The sequence below is a fragment of the Carya illinoinensis genome, chromosome 12, assembly GCF_018687715.1.
Source record: "Carya illinoinensis cultivar Pawnee chromosome 12, C.illinoinensisPawnee_v1, whole genome shotgun sequence".
NCBI classification, from domain to species: Eukaryota; Viridiplantae; Streptophyta; class Magnoliopsida; order Fagales; family Juglandaceae; genus Carya; species Carya illinoinensis.
This window is the reverse complement of record NC_056763.1, coordinates 17,061,414-17,080,448: the sequence shown is the minus strand read 5'-3', so window position 1 is coordinate 17,080,448 and position 19,035 is coordinate 17,061,414. Positions and strand designations below refer to the sequence as shown.

Here is a 19,035-nt window from a genome sequence, read left to right as displayed (position 1 = left end):
ATGCTCTTGAACATCTCGGGAATAAATCAGTATATCATCAATAAATACTACCACAAAAGAATCCAGATAAGGTCGAAATACTCGATTCATTAAATCCATGAAAGCAGCAGGGGCATTAGCTAACCCAAACGGATCACCTTAAATTCGTAGTGTCCATACCTCGACCTGAAGGCAGTTTTAGGCACATCCTTGTCTCTGATCCTCAGCTGGTAGTATCCCGACCTCAAATCAATTTTAGAGAACACGGCTGCTCCTTGAAGCTGATCAAATAAATCATCAATCCGCGGGAGAGGATATTTATTTTTGATGGTCACCTTGTTTAATTCCCGATAATCAAAGCACATACGGAGGGTTCCATCTTTCTTTTTAACAAACAAAACTGGTGCACCCCACGGTGAAGTACTAGGCTGAATAAATCCCTTCTCTACCAGCTCTTGCAACTGAGTCTTCAACTCTTTTAATTCAGCCGGTGCCATGTGATAAGGAGCTTTATGCACAGGAGCCGCTCCAGGTTCCAAGTCTATAACAAACTCCATTTCCCGAACAGGGGGTAGTCCGGGCAAGTCATCCACAAACACATCGGGAAATTCTTCCACAACTGGAATGTCTCCCAAAGACTTCTCCTCGGACGGCATGGACACCATCTGAACCAAGAATGCATCCGCTCCCCATGCAATCTCTCTTCTTGCTTGAATCGCCGATATAATCATCGGCTTTTCTTTTAACTTACTCCCTGCAAATTCTAGACAATTACCATCTGGAAGCTGAAAGCTAATTATCCGACTTCTGCAATTAATACTAGCAGAATATCGGTATAGCCAATCCATTCCGAGGATGATATCAAAACCCAACAGCTTGAACACCACCAAATCAGCATCCAAGAATCTCCCCTCAAAATTTAACGGGCATCCTAAAGCAACCTTGGAACACCACACCATTTCACCATCGGGTAGAGCCACTACCATAGACTTTGGTAATGGTTCTGTAACCAAATTACACACCCGCGCAAACGTGGAAGATACAAATGACTGCGACGCACCGGAATCAAACAAAGTACAAGCATAAAACTCATACAAACGGACTCTTCCTGAACCAAACACATCAACCCATGAAATCCAAAAAGGAAAGAATAAACCAAATACACCAAAAATTAAATCCAACTTAAAATTAAATTAATCCATACCTGTGATTACTCCAGCATCATGGGTCGCTAGTGCCTCATCATCCACCTCTCCGGGTGTGACAGCATAAACCCGGGCTTGCACTGTTTGTCTCAGGTTTGTTCTTCCACCGCGTCTACCTCCACGGCTTCCTTGAACTGTTCTTGGACATTCTCGGGCAAAGTGACCCTGCTGGCCACAATTATAACATCGAGCCCCACCAGAAGGGCACTCACCCACATGGGATCTATTACAAACTCCGCAAACAGGCACACGTCCTCCCATGCGAACACTTGAGGATGCTTGCGGTCGAGTCCCGGTCCGCTGAACAAATTTCTGAGGCGAACCTGAGCTGCTTCCTTCACCAGAAAAACTTCGCCTCTTATATCCTGGAGGGGAGCCCATACTCATATTGTTTTCTCGTTCCACCAGGGTGGCCACATCCACTAATTCCTAAAAAGTGGATATCCGATGGCTGACCACCATACGGCGTATATCAGGGCGCAGTCCCTCCTGAAAACGATCAGCTCGCATCTTCTCTGTGGCGATAAGGTGAGGAGCAAATCGCTCAAGTTCTATGAATCTCCGGGCGTACTGTTCCACTATCGTGCCCCCTTGGACCAAATCTGAGAACTCTCTCGCCTTTTGCTTCCTTACCGATGTGGGAAAGAAGCGGTCATTAAACTCCTTCTTGAAGCGCTGCCAGGTCACCGCAGCGAAAGATCCCAATTCTGATTCCAGCATCACCCTCTTGGTATCCCACCAATCAGACGCCGTGCCTTGCAAGAGATAGCTGATGTAGAGTACCTGTTGCACCTCGGTGCATCCACACACCTCAAATTTTCTCTCCAGGTCCTTGATCCACTTTCCAGCTCGAAGCGGATCCTCTTCTCCAGTGAAGTGTGGAGTCCTATGCGCCAAGAAGCGCTCATAGGTGCACCCGGCTTGCACCATGCTGCTAGATCCTCCCGGGTAAGGCCAAGGCCCTCCCTGATATGGCCAAGGACCTCCTGGTTGCAGCCAAAATCCTTCTTGTTGCGGACAAGGCCCTCCTTGTGGCGGCCAGGGACCCCCTTGTTGTGGCCAAGGTCCCCCTGGTTGTGGCCAAGGCCCTGTCTGTTGTGGCCTATAATTTTGCTGCACAAACTCCGTCATCTGCCGTATGGCTTGAGCTATGGAGTCATCCATTGATGTATTGTCCCGTGGCTCCTGAGTAGATTTCTTTGGCCTTCCCATTTTCCTGCCACCACAACCTTTGACCCCCTTTTAGAAAACAAAAACAAATAAAACCAACAACCAACAAAACAGAACCAAAGACCAACACCACATCACACCAAAACAAAAGAAACAACTTGCAAAAATATAACTAAATAAATAAAAACAAATAAACAAACTCAAACAAATAAAACAAATAAAACAAATAAAATAACTGTACTTAACATAATTTTTTTTATTTTTTATTTTTAAAACACAACCTTAAAAGCATTCTGGTACTACCTACGGGACATGTGGTTTTACCCAGAGCCAAACCTGGCTCTGATACCACCTGTGATGCCCCCAAATCCCCACGCACGGACACGGGGAAATCGAGACGTCCGGATGATGACATCACGGGTCACCACCCTAACGACGTGTGCCAAGTGTGTGCAAAAGCAACAAAGTGCACGAGAAAAATGCAGCGAAAAGCAAGTCAATAACTAAGTACCAGAATTTTTCTTGTTTAATACAAAGCTATTCCAAAATGTACATAAATAAAATATTACAAAACACGCATATAATATAATATCAAATACAAAGCCTAACATCAGCAACTCGGCGGAGCCGCATCCTCGGGCTCAGCCTCCTCCTCCTCATCCTCGAACTCTGCACCAAAAGCTACGGAACCAAAAAAAATGGTGCCGCAGGTAAGCAAATCCCAAACACCACCAGATAAAAACACATAGAACTTAAACAACATGGATGCAAGAAAAGCCAATGCACATGTCCCACAAAACCACATTTTTACCACGCACGCCAAAAAAACCCATTTGGCCCAATAAAAACATATCCTTAAAAACCACGCCTAGCCATTATCCCAGATAATGGCCCAAACCACCATTTTCCCAGAAAATGGATCAAAAGTCTCAAAAAACCAACATCGCCATTTTCCCAAAAAATGGCCCACATTCGAACACCATAAAAATAAACCGGTTATGCATGCACCATGATCTCCCCTGGGAATCATCCGCACACCCTAGTTCTGTGCCACACCGCAGGTAACGACTACGCATGTGACACCTAAATGAGCGATGCCCAGACTCGCGCCCCGCGCGTACCTAGCCAGGCCATCCTCTAGCCCTCGCCAGCGAAGGGCCACGGAGTCGGTGAGCGATGCCCAGACTCGCGCCCAGCGCGTACCTGGCCGGGCCATCCTCTAGCCCCGCTCCCGTCATCGCCCAGCGACAACTCAGGGGACGTCACTCAGTATTATCCACTCCCAAGTGACCAGAGGAGCTCCACCGAGATAATAACCCATCCCGGCTTGGGCTCGTGAGACACACGCACCCGAAAATCCATTCACGTCAGCAAAACAGGATTTCTCAAATAAAATAAAATACACGTGCATGCACCATGCAAATGCAATTATCAATGCACAAAACAAACAACCAACCATAAAACAATAAATCAAGCAACTCCGTCCTCCATCCATCCGACCCCCGAACTCCTCGGACTCAGTCTGGAATCAACCAACCAGCAGCAATAAATAAATTGAATGAGCAATATATATTTAAATCTGAAAATAGGGTTTGGAAAATACTTACAGCGCTATACGGTAATTTTAGAAAACACCCGGCGTTGCAAACGGCGGAGAAAAAGCAACGTTACGGTGAAAATTCACAGTGGCCGTGGGTTGTGAAATACCCACTTTTGAACGGGGACAAACCAGGGCTTGGGATTGATAGGGAATGGTCTAGGGATGATTGTGAAGCTATTAGAAGTGGTGGTTGGCCGTGGGTGGCGGCGAAAACGCCGGAGAGAGGCCGGATTTTCCAAAAAGGAAAGCTAGCTCGTGGGAGCTATTCCGGTGGTCGTTGGAGGCCGGAAATAGGTGGGTTAGGATGGCAAGGGACCGGTGATGAAGTGGTGAAGAAATGGTGGCCGGAGGTGGAGCGACGGCGGCGGATTGGAGCAAAACCCATGCGGGCTTTAAAGGGATTTTCTGGCCAAACGGCCGGCCGGATGGGGGTGGGTTTTGGTGGGGAGGTGCGCCGGTGGGAGAGGAGTCGACCGGTGTGGGCGTTGAGCCGCACGGTGGCCGGACGGCGGCGGGTCGAGGCTGGAAGGGGCTCCGGCGTGAGAGAGAGAGAGAGAGAGAGAGAGAGAGAGAGAGAGAGAGAGAGAGAGAGAGAGAGAGAGAGAGAGAGAGAGAGAGAGAGAGAGAGAGAGAGAGAGAGAGAGAGAGAGACGGGGGGTCGACGCGGGAAGGGAAAGAAAAAAAGGAAAAGAAATAAAAAAGAGAAAAAGAAAGGAAAAAGAAAGAAGAAAAAAGAGAAAAAGGAAAAAGAAAAAGGAAAAAAGAAAAGAGGTGTAGGGAAAGAAGATGAGATCTAATCCTCATTCCGGGAAAACAACACTAAACCGCCGCAAAGAGATTAAAAACTATAAACACTAAAAGAAATACAACACAACATCAATTAAATTAAAAACTAATTTTAAAATGCAATAAATTAAAATAAATAAGCTAATATATTAATTAAAATAAAAACAACCATTTCAGCGAAAATACAAGCGAAAGCGGGTCATCACACTTCTATTATTAAATATCTTGTTTTATTTGAAAAGAATTTTCAATATATTGATTTACAAAATAAACTTGAAATTGCTAGATTTTGTTCGAAAGGACCCAAACCAATGAGTCTGTCAAACAATTAGTATTCCAAGCCAACTGCTCTTGATTTACAGTTTGAAGAAATGATTTTTCGAGCCCAGTTTTCTATTTCAGCAGACAAATTTTATGAATGGAATATTGATAGACTATCTGAACAAGAGATCCTCAATTCCTTGAGTAAAATGTCTCTGGTTGTAAATACTTATACTAATAATGATTACAAACAACCTGAGATTGTTAATATTTTAACAATTGGTGTTTTGGGTATGCTTCGACATTGGTGGGACAAACATCTCACCATAGAAGCAAAGAAAACCATTCAGAATGCTATCAAGTATAATGACGAAGATTTACCTATTTTCGATGAAACTATAGGAATGGAATGCCTGATGGGGTCAATACTTTGATTTATACCAATATTAAACATTTTGTTGGAACACCTTCCAACATTACTAATCGTATTAGTGATTATTTGAATAATTTTAGATGTCGCCAAATGTATAATTATAGATGGCATCAAGATGTTTTTATATCCAGAGTTATGCTCAAATACTACAGTGATAGTCCATACTCGAAAGAAAAATTTATTGATGGTTTACCTCAGTTATTTGCTCATAAAGTTGAGGATGAACTTATTGATATCTCGGGACTCCTTAATTATGATAATTACACTTATGGTGATATTATCAGTACAATTAAGAAACTTGGTATTAGTATGTGTAATAATCAAAAAATGCTTCGTCAACAGATGAAATAGTAAGAAAGCCAAATATGAAATGAGAAATTTCTGTGAACAATTGGCCTTCCTCCTATTGCTCCATCAAGACAGAAGAATATTTCAACAAAGTATTTCAAAAATCATGGGGACAAAAGGAGAAAGAACCGTGTTATAAAAAAAAAACCTTCAAAATTTCAAAAGAAAAAACCCTTTTTTAAAGAAAAGCGTTTTAAAATTCCTTCAAAAGGAAAGTGTTTTAACTGTGTTAAATCTAAGCATTTTGCTGATAAATGTCCCCAGAAGTATAATAAGTTCAAAAACAAGCTTAACCAGTTGGATATTAATGCTAGTGATCAAGAATATCTTATTCACCTTCTTGAATCAAAATCCTCTGCATCATCTGATAATAATAAATTTAGTTCTAGTGATTTAGAATATCACTCAAAAACATATTTATCCGATTGTCCCTGATATTAAGCTTAGTTGTAATGATTATTGTTGCAAACCTTTGGGTGAAACAATTAATGTGTTATCCAAATCTAAGGAACAAGAAAATCTTTTATCAACTTTGATTTCTCAAATTACAAACCTGAAGCTTAAAGAAAAATATCTTCACAAGCTCAAGAAGAAGATGGTACATCAAGAACTAGAGACTTCTAAACAAAAAATTAGATTTCAAGAAATTTTGGGAAGATTTGAAAAGAAAAAACCCAAAGAGATTTCTACCAATGATTTACAATGTGAAGTTAGTTTTATTAAAAAAGAAATTATTGAACTCAAAATAGAGATCAATAATCTCAAATCTGAAAATGACTCTTTTAAACAAGAATTATTGTGTTTAAAGATTGAAAAACAATTTGATCAAGAAATTCGTTCTGATAATGAACATTTAAATTATTTCGATTCTAGTAAAAAGGATGATAATCCTACCAACAACCAAATTTGTTTAATATGTCATACTCTTCCTCACAAATAGGTTTCCAAAGTTACTATAATTGTTTGTCACGAATTTGAGTTTTCTTTGATTGCTATGATTGATTTTGGCTCGGATATGAGTTGTATTTAAGAAGGAATAATTCCTAGTAAATATTATGAAAAATCTACTAAAATATTGTTTCTGACAAATGGATCTCAGATGAAGATCAAGTATAAGCTCAATACTACTCATGTTTGCCAAGATAATATTTATTTTAAAATTCTTGTTGTGCTTGTCAAAAATATGACGAACAAAGTCATATTAGGCATTTATTTTATTTTCTCTTTATATCTATTTCTTTCTAAAAAGGATGGTATTACCACTAATCCTTTTGGCCAGAAACTCAAGTTTAAATTTGCTTCAAAATTTGAAATTGATACTGACAAAAATTTGAAATCTTTGCTTTTTGCAAAAACCAAGCATTTGAATTTCCTTCAACAAGAAATCAAATTCAAAAATATTTTTGAACAATTGTCCAGTAAATTAGTTCAATAAAAAATTGATGATTTTAAAAATAGATTGATTGTTGATATTTGTTCTTATCTTCCAAATGCCTTTTGGTAGAAGAAACATATTGCTTCTTTACCTTATATTAAAGATTTTTCTGAAAGAAATATTTCAACTAAAGTTCGACCTATTCAAATGAATAGTGAGACTCTAGAATTTTGCAAAAATGAAATTAATGATTTACTTTCCAACAATATTATTAGGCATAGTAAGTCTCTTTGCTCTTGTGTTGCTTTTTATGTTTAGAAAAATGTAGAAATTAAGAGAGGAACACCCTGTCTAGTTATTAATTACAAACCCTTGAACAAAGTCTTTGAGTGGATTAGATACCCTATTCCTAACAAAAATGACTTGATTCATAGGTTGTGTGATGCAGTGGTATTTTCCAAGTTTGACCTAAATTTCAGGTTTTGGCAGATCCAGATTAGTGAGTTAGACAAATATAAGACTAACTTTACTACCCCATTTGGTCACTATGAGTGGAACGTAATGCTTTTTAGCCTAAAAAATGCCCATAGTGAATTCCAAAATATTATGAATGATGTATTCAATTCATTTACCCATTTCACCATTGTTTACATTGATAATGTCCTTATATTTTCAAAGTCTATTGATGAGCACTAGAAATATTTGTCCTCGTTTCTAGATATCATTAGACAAAATGGTCTGTTGTTTCAGCCATGCAAAAAGATCAAACTATTCCAAACCAAGATTAGGTTCCTTGGTTATGATATTTCTAAAAATAAAATTCGACCCATCAATAGGACCATCGAATTTGCTGCCAAATTTTCTGATGTTATTCTTGAAAAGAACTAGTTGCAAAGATTTCTTGGTTCCCTCAACTATGTTGTTGAATTCTATAAGGATATGCGAAACCAATGTCATCCACTTTTTGAAAGACTTCATTACAATCCTCATCCTTGGACAAATATTCATACTAATTTTGTTAAACAAATTAAGATGCATGTCAAAATTCTTCCATGTCTCAAAATCCCTACTTCTGATTCTTTCAAAATAGTTAAAATAGATGATTCTGAAATTGGTTATGGTGGTATTCTGAAACAAATAGTTTCACCAGACTAGTCTGAACAAATAGTTTGGTTCCATTCTGGAGTATGGAATAATGCACAGCTTAATTATAGTCCTATTAAAAAAGAAATATTATCTATAGTACTATGCATTTCTAAATTTCAGAGTGATTTATTAAACAAAAAGTTTTTATTACGATTGATTGCAAAAGTGCTAAGTACGTTTTAGAAAAAGATGTTGAAAAAATTGCATTCAAGCATTTTTTTTTTCATGTTGGCAAGCTATTGTAAGTGTTTTTTTATTTGAATATTAAATATATAAAGAGATCTGATAATTCCATTCCTAATTTTCTTACCCGTGAATTCCTGCAGAAACTGAGCAAGAAAAAGGACAAAGGAGAAAAACCAGAGTCTCCTCCTCCAATTCCACATAAATACTTCTAAAGCATGAAATTTCTTCCCCATTAAATATTGCTAATAGGTTTACTAAACATGGTAGTATTCCTACCATTTGACCTATTTCATTTTCCTCAGCTATTTCAACTTCTTATGACCCGTATGCTAAACCTATTTCTACGGTTAAGCCAACCAAATAATTTCCTGCTTCAAAAATAGATTATATCAAAAAGGTATATTTCCAAAATCTATTTTACATTCAACCACACCGGTCCATGTATACATATCCCTTTAAAATTGATTCTACTTATTTTCCCTCCATTTTCCATTGGATTCCTGAGAGTTCAGGAAAAAATCTCTAATTTTATTCCAATTCCAAACAAAATTTCTAACCATTAAACCTATTTTCGACAAAACTGCTGAAACCAAGATTATTTTCTTTTCCACAGTTCTTATATTCTGAAAGTGATTATTGAAGAAGAATGGGGAACCCATCCCTATACTTCCCAAAAATTACCACAATCAGATATAGTTTGCTGTTACTTTGACTATATTGACGCTTGGTTTAAATTCACAATGTTTCAAACCCCAAATCAATCATGCTCTTGGTTTTTCAATTTGAAAAGAAAGCTAAGCATACTTTCCAGCTTTGGTTTTAATGTTGGTGGAACAAATTTGGTCCTATTTATGAAATCTTTCCTGAAAGATTTCAAATAACTATCAAATATTTCTCTTTGCGGCCCTCCCAAAGATGGACCTCCATAATGCCAAATTTCTCTTCTTACTCCATTTATGCAAGAAGTACAAGATTCATTGGATCTTAAAATGGAGTTATGAAAAGAATGGTGATATTTTACTCAGATACTATTTTGCCAAATGGTGGGATAAATTTACCCACATAGAAAAGATTATTTCCTCCATAGTCAGAGACTATCCTCATATTGCTCCAGATATTCTAAGGCTGAAGGATTTCCCTACAGTGAAGACACCTGCTTTGCCTGAATATCCACTTGCTCAGGACACTACTTCAAATATTTCAAAGATATCATCATCTAAGTCTAAAAAGAAGACCATTCTTGATGGAATAAAGAAGAAAGATTTAATTAATAAAATATTAAGGGCCTCCCTTGAAGCTGACGAAGATGAAGCCAAAGAAGATTTTGAATCTGACTCAAATGCATCCTCCAAGGCTCTAGTTACTGATAATGACCCATATAGCAACTTCTTTGGCCATGATTTTGAAGGCACGCCAAAGCTTTTAGATGATTAATTCCCCAAAGTAAGCTGTCAAATATTTTACAAAGTTCCACAAGACTACTTGTCTCTTGACCCTACTTTTAGACAATTCCATTGTGTTGCTTTCAGAACAAGAAGATGAAATAGACTCCCATATTTTCAGCTAAAAAGTTTGTCATCTGTCAGCACCAAAAGACATTTTGTCTTGATGAATAATGAAAATAGTTAATTTTACTGTTCACTATTCACTATTTTAATATTTTGTAAAGGCACTCCCTTGTTCTATAAAAGGGGTACCTCACTTTAGTTCAAGGCAGAACATATTAGAGTAGAAACTAGACTTCCTAAGAGCTTTCCCTACTTTCTTTTGAAGTCTTCTCCACTCCTCTTCTCGCCTTTCATTACTTTACCTTGTAATTACTCTTGTGAGTAAGATTTTTCAATAACAAAGAATTTGTTTCAGTACTTGTATTATCTACTTTTCATCTGCATTATTTACTTTTATTTTATTACTTTCAACACTTTATTTATAGTTATTTGGTACTCCAGTTATCTGGTCATCCTTCTACTCTACTTTATCATGTTTTCCTTTTGCTCTCTTTTGCTATATATATAAATATATATTTATATATACATATATAACAATATATTTATGTTTATATATATTTGAACTATAGTGATTTCGTATTATAGTTGGAAAATCTAATATTAAAAAAGATTGAGAATTGAAATTAAAAAATAAAATATATATTAAATAATATTGTTCCTTACATAAATTAAAAGGAAAATACAAAATATGATAGAATTTCATAAACAGCACTCAAATGAATGTGTTGTTCATGAAATTCGTACTCTGTATCTCTTCAGTCAAGGATTCAACCTTGTCATTGAGGATATTTACGTCATGGGCTATCTCGGCAATAGTTTTGTCTACAGCCACGATCTATTGATTAATATGTGTAGTCAGCTATGAGATCACCACATCCACCCAATTTAGGCTACGCATCAACTGTAGCTGTACTCGTTGGCTGCTGATACTACTCTCCACACCAGGCCTAGGCTATGTCAGAGGAACTAGATCCGCTACAGGGGATGGCTAATGGCTAATGTCGAGGATGCCCCCTCGCCTATCCAATGCTGGGTCGATGCGTGGTCATGTCTAGGGGGCTCATCTGCTCTATGACCCAATCACCTGATTGGACTAGCATGCTCTGATCAAGTAATAGCTAGCTGATGATGACACCGTATGGGAGGTTTTCCGTGGAGACGATACTTGCCTCGTAATGGATTCTCTCAAAGATGCACAGTGGTAAATCGAGGGGATCTCCATGTGCCACTCAGATCAAAAAATGTGCCTGAGTCTGACTAAAAGTGGTCTTATGTGCCACAGGATCCATGTTTGTTGCAACATGCGGAAGAAAGGTAGTAGATGTATTTGGTTGAAGGCATTCTTCCAATCGATCAGCATGCGGTCTCTCCCAATAAGGATGTAGAAATTCTCGTCTCGGCCATCATCCCAAGCCTCACGGCCAGTACCCTTGGCCTCTAACCGATCTGCACCTCCATCTGATGATGGCTTAATTGGGCCAGTAGAATTGCCTTCACCAGCCTCAAGTGTGCCGTGCGCAAATGTAGATGTGAAAACCACGGCTGCATCGCCAATCTGAGAGGCAGCTGTAGTCAATGTCTCAACTACTTGATGAATCCTGAGGTGGTCGGTGATGACATCCGATGAAATCTCAAACGAGACACAACGTTTAGTCACAGTGTGAGAGAATGTGTCCTGAGGAATGGAGCACATCCCTATATAGAACTCCCGAACCATTGAGGGGTATACCTTCCCCCTCAATGTGCATATATTTCCCCAGCCTTTATTGAGGAAGACATCTCTGAGGCTCGTCTGCTCCCATCTAAGCTTGTCAAACTGATTAATTAGGACCTCTCACTCTACCATAACAGTGCGAGCCTAAATCTGAGCAATGTCCTCAGTGACTACTTCCCTCTCCCGTTTTCTGGTATGCAAAGGATGAGCCATATCCTGAAAATAGAAAAGGAAAGAAAATTATTAGCATTAGAGTAGTATTAATTTTAAACCACTCTGCATTAACGTTCAAACATAATTGTTCATACGTTTGAACGTTAAGTTAAAACGTTGAAACATAATTACAACTCATTCAAACGTATATCATACACGTTCGAAAGTTAATTGCATAACTACAAAAATTTTGATTCCATGTTTTTGAATGTTATTCCTTACACATTCGAACGTAAGAGTTTGGATGGTCGAACATCAAGATTTACGTGCAAATGTAAAATATACAATTTCAAATGTAAAAGGCAAAATGGCGAATAAAAGTGGGAAGTAATACATCCGAATGTTTATATTAAACGTATGAATGTAACTACTAATAAAAGTAATGTTCAAATGTACTAAAATGTACATCCGAACATGGAATTCAAACGGCTTTGCAATTGAACCATTGTATGTTTGGATGTTTTGGTTGAAATGTCCAAATGTTACGACACAGAGTCGTCATTCTAAAAAATCACTACATTTTGGTCTAAATTGCCGAATGCCACTGTAGAAATGAAGTATACACTTCAAAAAACCTTTCTGCGGTGGCCATTTGGCCAATGGCAACCCATGGTGGCCGGAAAATGGACTTGAAACTCTGGCCACCTAAATTTCTTAAATATTCTCAATTTTTCATCTAAATCTAAAAAAAAAAAAAGCATATAAAATGACAAAATAGGGATGTGTACCTTTTTGTGACAGTTGTGGCGGAGTTTGATGGTGGCGGTGAGTGTTCTATGGCTACGTTGACAGTGGAAAGAAACAAGAAATGTTGTGAAAATGACATTTCCTATTTCGGTTTTTGGCTTAAATAGACAATACATTCTAACGTCAGTCTTATTAATGTTTGGACATTAACGTAAACATTTGAACGTGTATGAACTAAACATTTAAACGTAAAATGAATCGTCCCAATGTGATAAATAGTACGTTCGAATTTATTATATATTATTTATTATATATAGTTATTATATATATATATATTAGTATGTTCAAATGTTTATACTTGAGAAAATATAATCTATTATAATATTTTATATATTATAATATTATATATAGTTAATATATAACATTATATTTTATTTTATATGTTATAATATATACCATCTATATAATATAGTTGGTTTTATAAATATATATATGATATATAAAAACTATATATATAGTATATTATATAAGTATACTATATTAATATAATATACTATATTATATAAGTATGGATACAATTTTTTTTTTATATTTCTTAAATTTAATATTTAATATTTTTATATTTTTATTTATTTATTTTTAAAGAACATGAGAAGTTGATGAAGTGATAAAACTACATAATTAAGTTACTTAAGTGAATGAATTGTTTAAATAAAAGTAATTTAAGTACTCAATTATGTAGTAGATTATGATATTTGAGTCAATTGATAAATTTTAATATTTTTTTGTACTTAAAAATATGTATAATTTAATTGTTTCATGTCAAAATAAATATTTTAAATTTACTCTTCTCATATCATATTTATATGCTGCAGAGTAATTATTTTTAGAAAAACATATATGAGCTGCTGACATCCCTTTTAAAAAGACATTCTTGACAAGTTACAAATAGGTGCCCAAGAAGCCAGCCGCAGATTGACCTCAATTCAGAGGAAATCAACGTGAAAAGATTCATTTTATTTTATTTTTTTTCTTGTTTCTTACTGGACTAGACAGACGGGCTGGCCTTTATTTTTATACTTTGGGTCTTTACGTTTTCGTGGGCTGAAATTCGGTTGGGGAAGCAGCGAGCGTTTGGAGTTTTTCTTTTTACTTTTTTTTCGTTGGGTTTTTTGGTCTTCACAGCTGGAGGTTTTCGTTCCAAACCTAAGGTAGAGCAGTTCTTAGTTTCATTTTTTTTTTTTTTTTTTCTTTCGGTAGCTTACTTTTCGTTCAGACAGTAGGAGGCGGCGGCTTTTATTTTTTTCGTAGTTTTCTTTTTCAGCTTTCAGTCGGTCGGTGAATGCATTTCAGAGAGCTTTACGTTTTAGTTGTCTTCCCAGATTTTTACTTTTTCATTTTGGTTTGAGGGAGACGGACGAAACTCTTTTTGTTTTAGTTTTTATTCCTCGTTTCCTTGGCAGTATGTGTGGTTGTTCGGCTGGAAGTCGGTGGCCTCAGTCGGTTGGAGTTTTTACTTTCTTGCTTCTTTACATTTTTTTGCTTTACATTTTTGTCTGCTAGACCTTTCGGTCATCATTGGCTATTCGGCATTTCCGTGTTGTTCAGCAGTTTTACTTTTCGGCAGCTACTGGTGTTCGTTCTAAGAGGGATTTCAGAATAGAGTTTTTTCGCAGTTTATTTTTTTTCCTACAGTTTTTCTTTCGGCATCCATTTTCTTTAAATTATTTTGATTATTGTTCAGCTTGATATTTTTATTCTTTTATATTTATCTTCGTACAGCAACTTGAAATGTTAGGATTCATCAATTTTGAACATTTTACTAATTTAGAGATGATAGACTAGATTTTAGACTTGAGATTCAATGAGTAACCTATGATTGATTTGGAGTGGATTTTCTTCAATATTATGTGATTTCAATGATTAACTTGGTGGATGATATTTCAATTTACATTTAGAAAGGATCGAAATTCTTTATTCTTGATTTAGATTAGTTGTAGACGTAAAGGCACAATTAATACTAAAACAAGTAACAAGACTTTGATAGTTTTCTTTCACTATTTTACAATTGTTATATAATCTGTCAAGTAGTTTTATTAGGCCAAGAATTGTGGTTCATTGCTATATTATCCGACCATGACTTCTAGGAATAGGATCATGGTTGAGAGAATGTGAAAAGAGAAGTAAATCCATCTCTAAATCAGTGGGTGAAAATTGCATCCCAAGTGTTTGTTTTATTGTTTCTTACAAGTTTAATTCATTTTCTACACACTTTCTCTAAGCCTCTTAGTTTTGGTAATTTTAGAATCATAGATTTATTTTTATTTTCAGTTTAATCCGAGCTTGAACTTCCAACACAACCACTAATCATACTCTTAATTCAGTCCACACTTCCTTAGTAAATAATCCACACTTTAATTCAAGACTTTCTTCTTTTCAAAATTTCTTGTCACCATAAAGGTCAATATTTTATCTTGTGATTATAAAAGGTTTGCTTAATTCCCATTGTCCTTGTGAATTCGATCTTGGGATTTACCTTTGTATTACTTTGATAGCTTCTACGCTTGGAAGACAAAATTATAAGCTAATCAAGTTTTTGCCGCTGTTGCTGGGGACAACGGGTGTTTGTCAAAGCATTCTCTTTCTCCTGAGAGGACGTTTGTGGAGCTGTGAACCTCTTTACAGCCTGAGTGATATCTTTACCTCTCATTTTACTTGTTTACTTTTATCTTGTTTTGTGCTGAAGTTGTATGTCTGGTTGGGCTAGAGATAGCATATATGACTTGCTAGGACTGAATCATTGACCTCATCATTGAGTGCATCATCTATTTCTCTTAATTCAGCATTTGAATCATCATTTGACACTCATAGTAACATGGCTGAAGAAGAAGGACACAATGATAGGGAAATAGTAAATCCCAACGGGATACGTAGAGAATATTTACATCCTATTAGGACCACCACTCCATCATGCATTATTACACCTTTGAATGCTCATAATTTCAATTTTAAACCTGGAATGATACCATTATTGCCTCATTTTCATGGGATGGATTCTGAAAATCCCTACTTGCACCTCAAGGAGTTTGAGGAAGTTTGCTCCACATTTTTGGATCAAAATTGTACTGAGAAGATTGTTAGATTGAAGTTGTTTCCTTTTTCTCTTAAAAACAAAGCAAAAACATGGTTGAATGCATTGAGGCCAAGATCCATTGGAACATGGCAAGAAATGCAAGCTGAATTCCTGAAAAAGTTTTTTCTAATGCATCGCACTAATGCTTTAAAGAGACAAATCATGAATTTTTCTCAAAAAGAAAATGAAACTTTTTATCAAAGTTGGGAAAGATTCAAAGATCTCTTAAATGTTTGTCCACACCATGGTTATGAGAATTGACGCATTATTAGTTTTTTTTTTTTATGAATCTTTAGTACCTAAGATGCGACAATTTGTTGAAACCATGTGTAATGGAGAATTCTTTAATAAGGAACCAGAAGAAGTATTTGCATATTTTGATTACTTGGCTGAAAACGCTCAATCATGGGACACTTCTTGTGTCTATGATAGAGCTGAACCATTGAGGATCGTAAGTGGGGGGATAAATATGTTTTAAATGAGGAGGAAGATTTGAAAGCTAAATTTGCCTTATTGTTAAAAAAATTGGAGGCGATGAGTTGAAGAAAGTGCATGAAATTCAGGGCATTTCAAAACAAGGAAAATGTAACATTTGTGAGGATATTAGCCATGTAACATTTGAATGTCCTACTATTCCAGCTTTAAAGAAGTTTTGTGTGATGCTTCTCATCCTGTTAACATGATTTCTAAGCCTTTTCCTGCACCATATTCTAACACTTATAATATAGGTTAGAGAAATCATCCTAATTTCAACTGGAGAAATGATCATCCCACAAATTCAGCACATCCGGGAGCTGGTGCACCTCAATATTCAGTTCACACCTAGCAAAATGCACTAATTCCAACCCTAGAAGACCCATGGATGACCCATTTCAACAAATGACTTCTACTCTTCAACATTTCATGCAAAGTCAAACCACCATAGATAACCAAACTTCTCAAACCATCAATGACATAAGGAATAATTTGACCAAGCTGAACACAACCTTGAGTATGCAAGAGAAAGGAAAATTCTCGTCTCAACCCCAACCAAATCCTCAAGTCCAAATTGCTGCCATAGAGTCTTCATCTTCTTCAGAAGCAAATGTCAGGACTTGCAAGGCCGTAATAACTCTCCGTAGTGGCAAAGAAGTTAAAACATTGGGTAATGAAGCTGGCAAGAAAGGTGAAAGTTCCATTTCTAATGCACAAAGTAAAAATTCTGATGTTGATGTTTCTTTGGAACCAAAGGTAACTCCTCCGGCACCCTTTCCTCAAAGATTAGTTCCTTTACATAAAGATAAACATCATGCTGAGATTTTAGACATTTTTAGACATTTTTAGACAAGTGCGCATTAACATTCCTCTTCTTGATGCCATTGAACAAATCCCCACATATGCCAAATTTTTGAAAGATTTGTGTATGGTTAAAAGAAGACCTAATGTGCAAAAGAAGGCATTTCTCACAGAACAAGTCAACGCCATTATTCAATCCAATACTCCTCCTAAGTATAAAGATCCGGGTTTTCCAACAATAGCTTGTGTTATAGGAAGCTCCAAAATAGGCCAAGCAGTACTCGACTTAGGTTCTAGTGTCAATTTGCTTCCTTATAACACCTATGAACAACTTGATTTAGGAGAGTTGAAACCAACTTCTATCATCTTGCAATTGGCCGACCGTTCAATTAAAAAGCCTAGGAGAGAGGTAGAAGATGTGTTGGTGCAAGTGGATAAATTTTATTATCTTGTTGATTTTGTGGTGTTAGATGTTCAATTAACTCCTCACTCTATTTTTCAGGCACCCGTCATTTTAGGGAGGCCATTTTTTGCTATTTCCAATGCTTTGATAAATTGTCAAAGTGGCATCCTTAAATTGACTTTTGGCAATATGACGTTGGAGTTAAATGTATTCAATACTTGTAGGCAATCACAAGATTTGAAAGAACTCCAGGAAGTGAATTGTTTGGAATCTTTACTTGCTGAAGAATTTTTTTTATTAGAGCAAGAGCATCAAATGGAACATGTTTTACTTGGAACCTTAGAAAGTAGTGAATTGTTGGATACTAATACAGTGAATTCTGGTGCAGGTAGCAAAATGGACTCATTGTGGCCACTCAAATTCGAAGATCTGCCAATTCAATCCACACACCAGCAACCATCGGATGAAGTTCCTCCATCACCGATTTTGAAACCACTACCTGAATCGTTGAAATATGTTTTTCTTGGGTTAACTAACACTTTTCCATGTATTATTTCATCTTCTTTATCAGTTGAGCAAGAGAAGCAACTCCTATGGGTTCTTAAGCAACATAAAGAAGCACTTGGATGGTCGATTGCAGACATCAAAGGAATCAGTCCCACCATTTGCACACATCGAATTTTCTTGGAGGAGAATTCATCACCAACTCAAGAGATGCAAATGAGGTTGAATCCTACGATGAAGGAGGTGGTTAAAAATGAAGTCTTGAAGCTCTTGGATGTAGGTATCATCTATTCCATCTAGGATAGTCAATGGGTAAGTCCTACTCAAGTAGTTCCTAAAAAATCTGGGGTTACAATTGTGAAAAATGAAAAAGATGAGTTAATCCCAACTAGGACCATCACAGGATGGTGCATGTGCATTGATTTTAAGAAATTAAATGCTGTCACAAGAAAGGACCATTTTCCATTACTATTTTTAGACCAAACTTTGGAAAGAGTTGTTTTCCACGATAGGCCACGTTAATACAACTATGGAAATGTTGTGAAAATGACATTTCCTATTTCGGTTTTTGGCTTAAATAGACAATACATTCTAACGTCAGTCTTATTAACGTTCGGACGTTAACGTAAGTGTTTGAACGTGTATGAACTATACATTCAAACGTAAAATGAAACGTCCGAATGTGATAAATACTACGTTCGAATTTATTATATATAGTTATTTTATATATATATTTTAGTATGTTCAAATGTTTATATGTGAGAAAATATAATCTATTATAATCTATTATATATTATAATATTATATATAGTTAATATGTAATATAAAATATTATATTTTATTTTATATGTTATAATATATACTAGCTATATAATATAGTTGGTTTTATAAATATATATGATATATAAAAACTATATATATAGTATATTATATAAGTACACTATATTAATATAATATACTATATTATATAAGTATGGATACAATTTTTTTTATATTTCTTATATTCAATATTTTATATTTTTATATTTTTATTTATTTATTTTTAAAGAACATGAGAGGTCCCATGTCTAAGAGTGATCTCATCCCCAAATTTATTGAAAAATAAAACC

At 36.1% G+C, this 19,035-nt stretch overlaps 1 protein-coding gene across 1 annotated transcript; it reads left to right on the top strand.

Annotated features, from left to right (window-relative positions):
* Positions 1 to 14,821: 14,821 nt before the first annotated feature.
* LOC122288934 lies at positions 14,822 to 18,504 on the top strand. The gene is made up of 2 exons (XM_043095767.1): positions 14,822 to 16,974; positions 17,811 to 18,504. Exons 1-2 carry the CDS (start codon positions 16,603 to 16,605, stop codon positions 17,910 to 17,912), a joined length of 474 nt encoding a protein of 157 aa, XP_042951701.1. The 5' UTR covers positions 14,822 to 16,602; the 3' UTR covers positions 17,913 to 18,504.
* Positions 18,505 to 19,035: the final 531 nt, after the last annotated feature.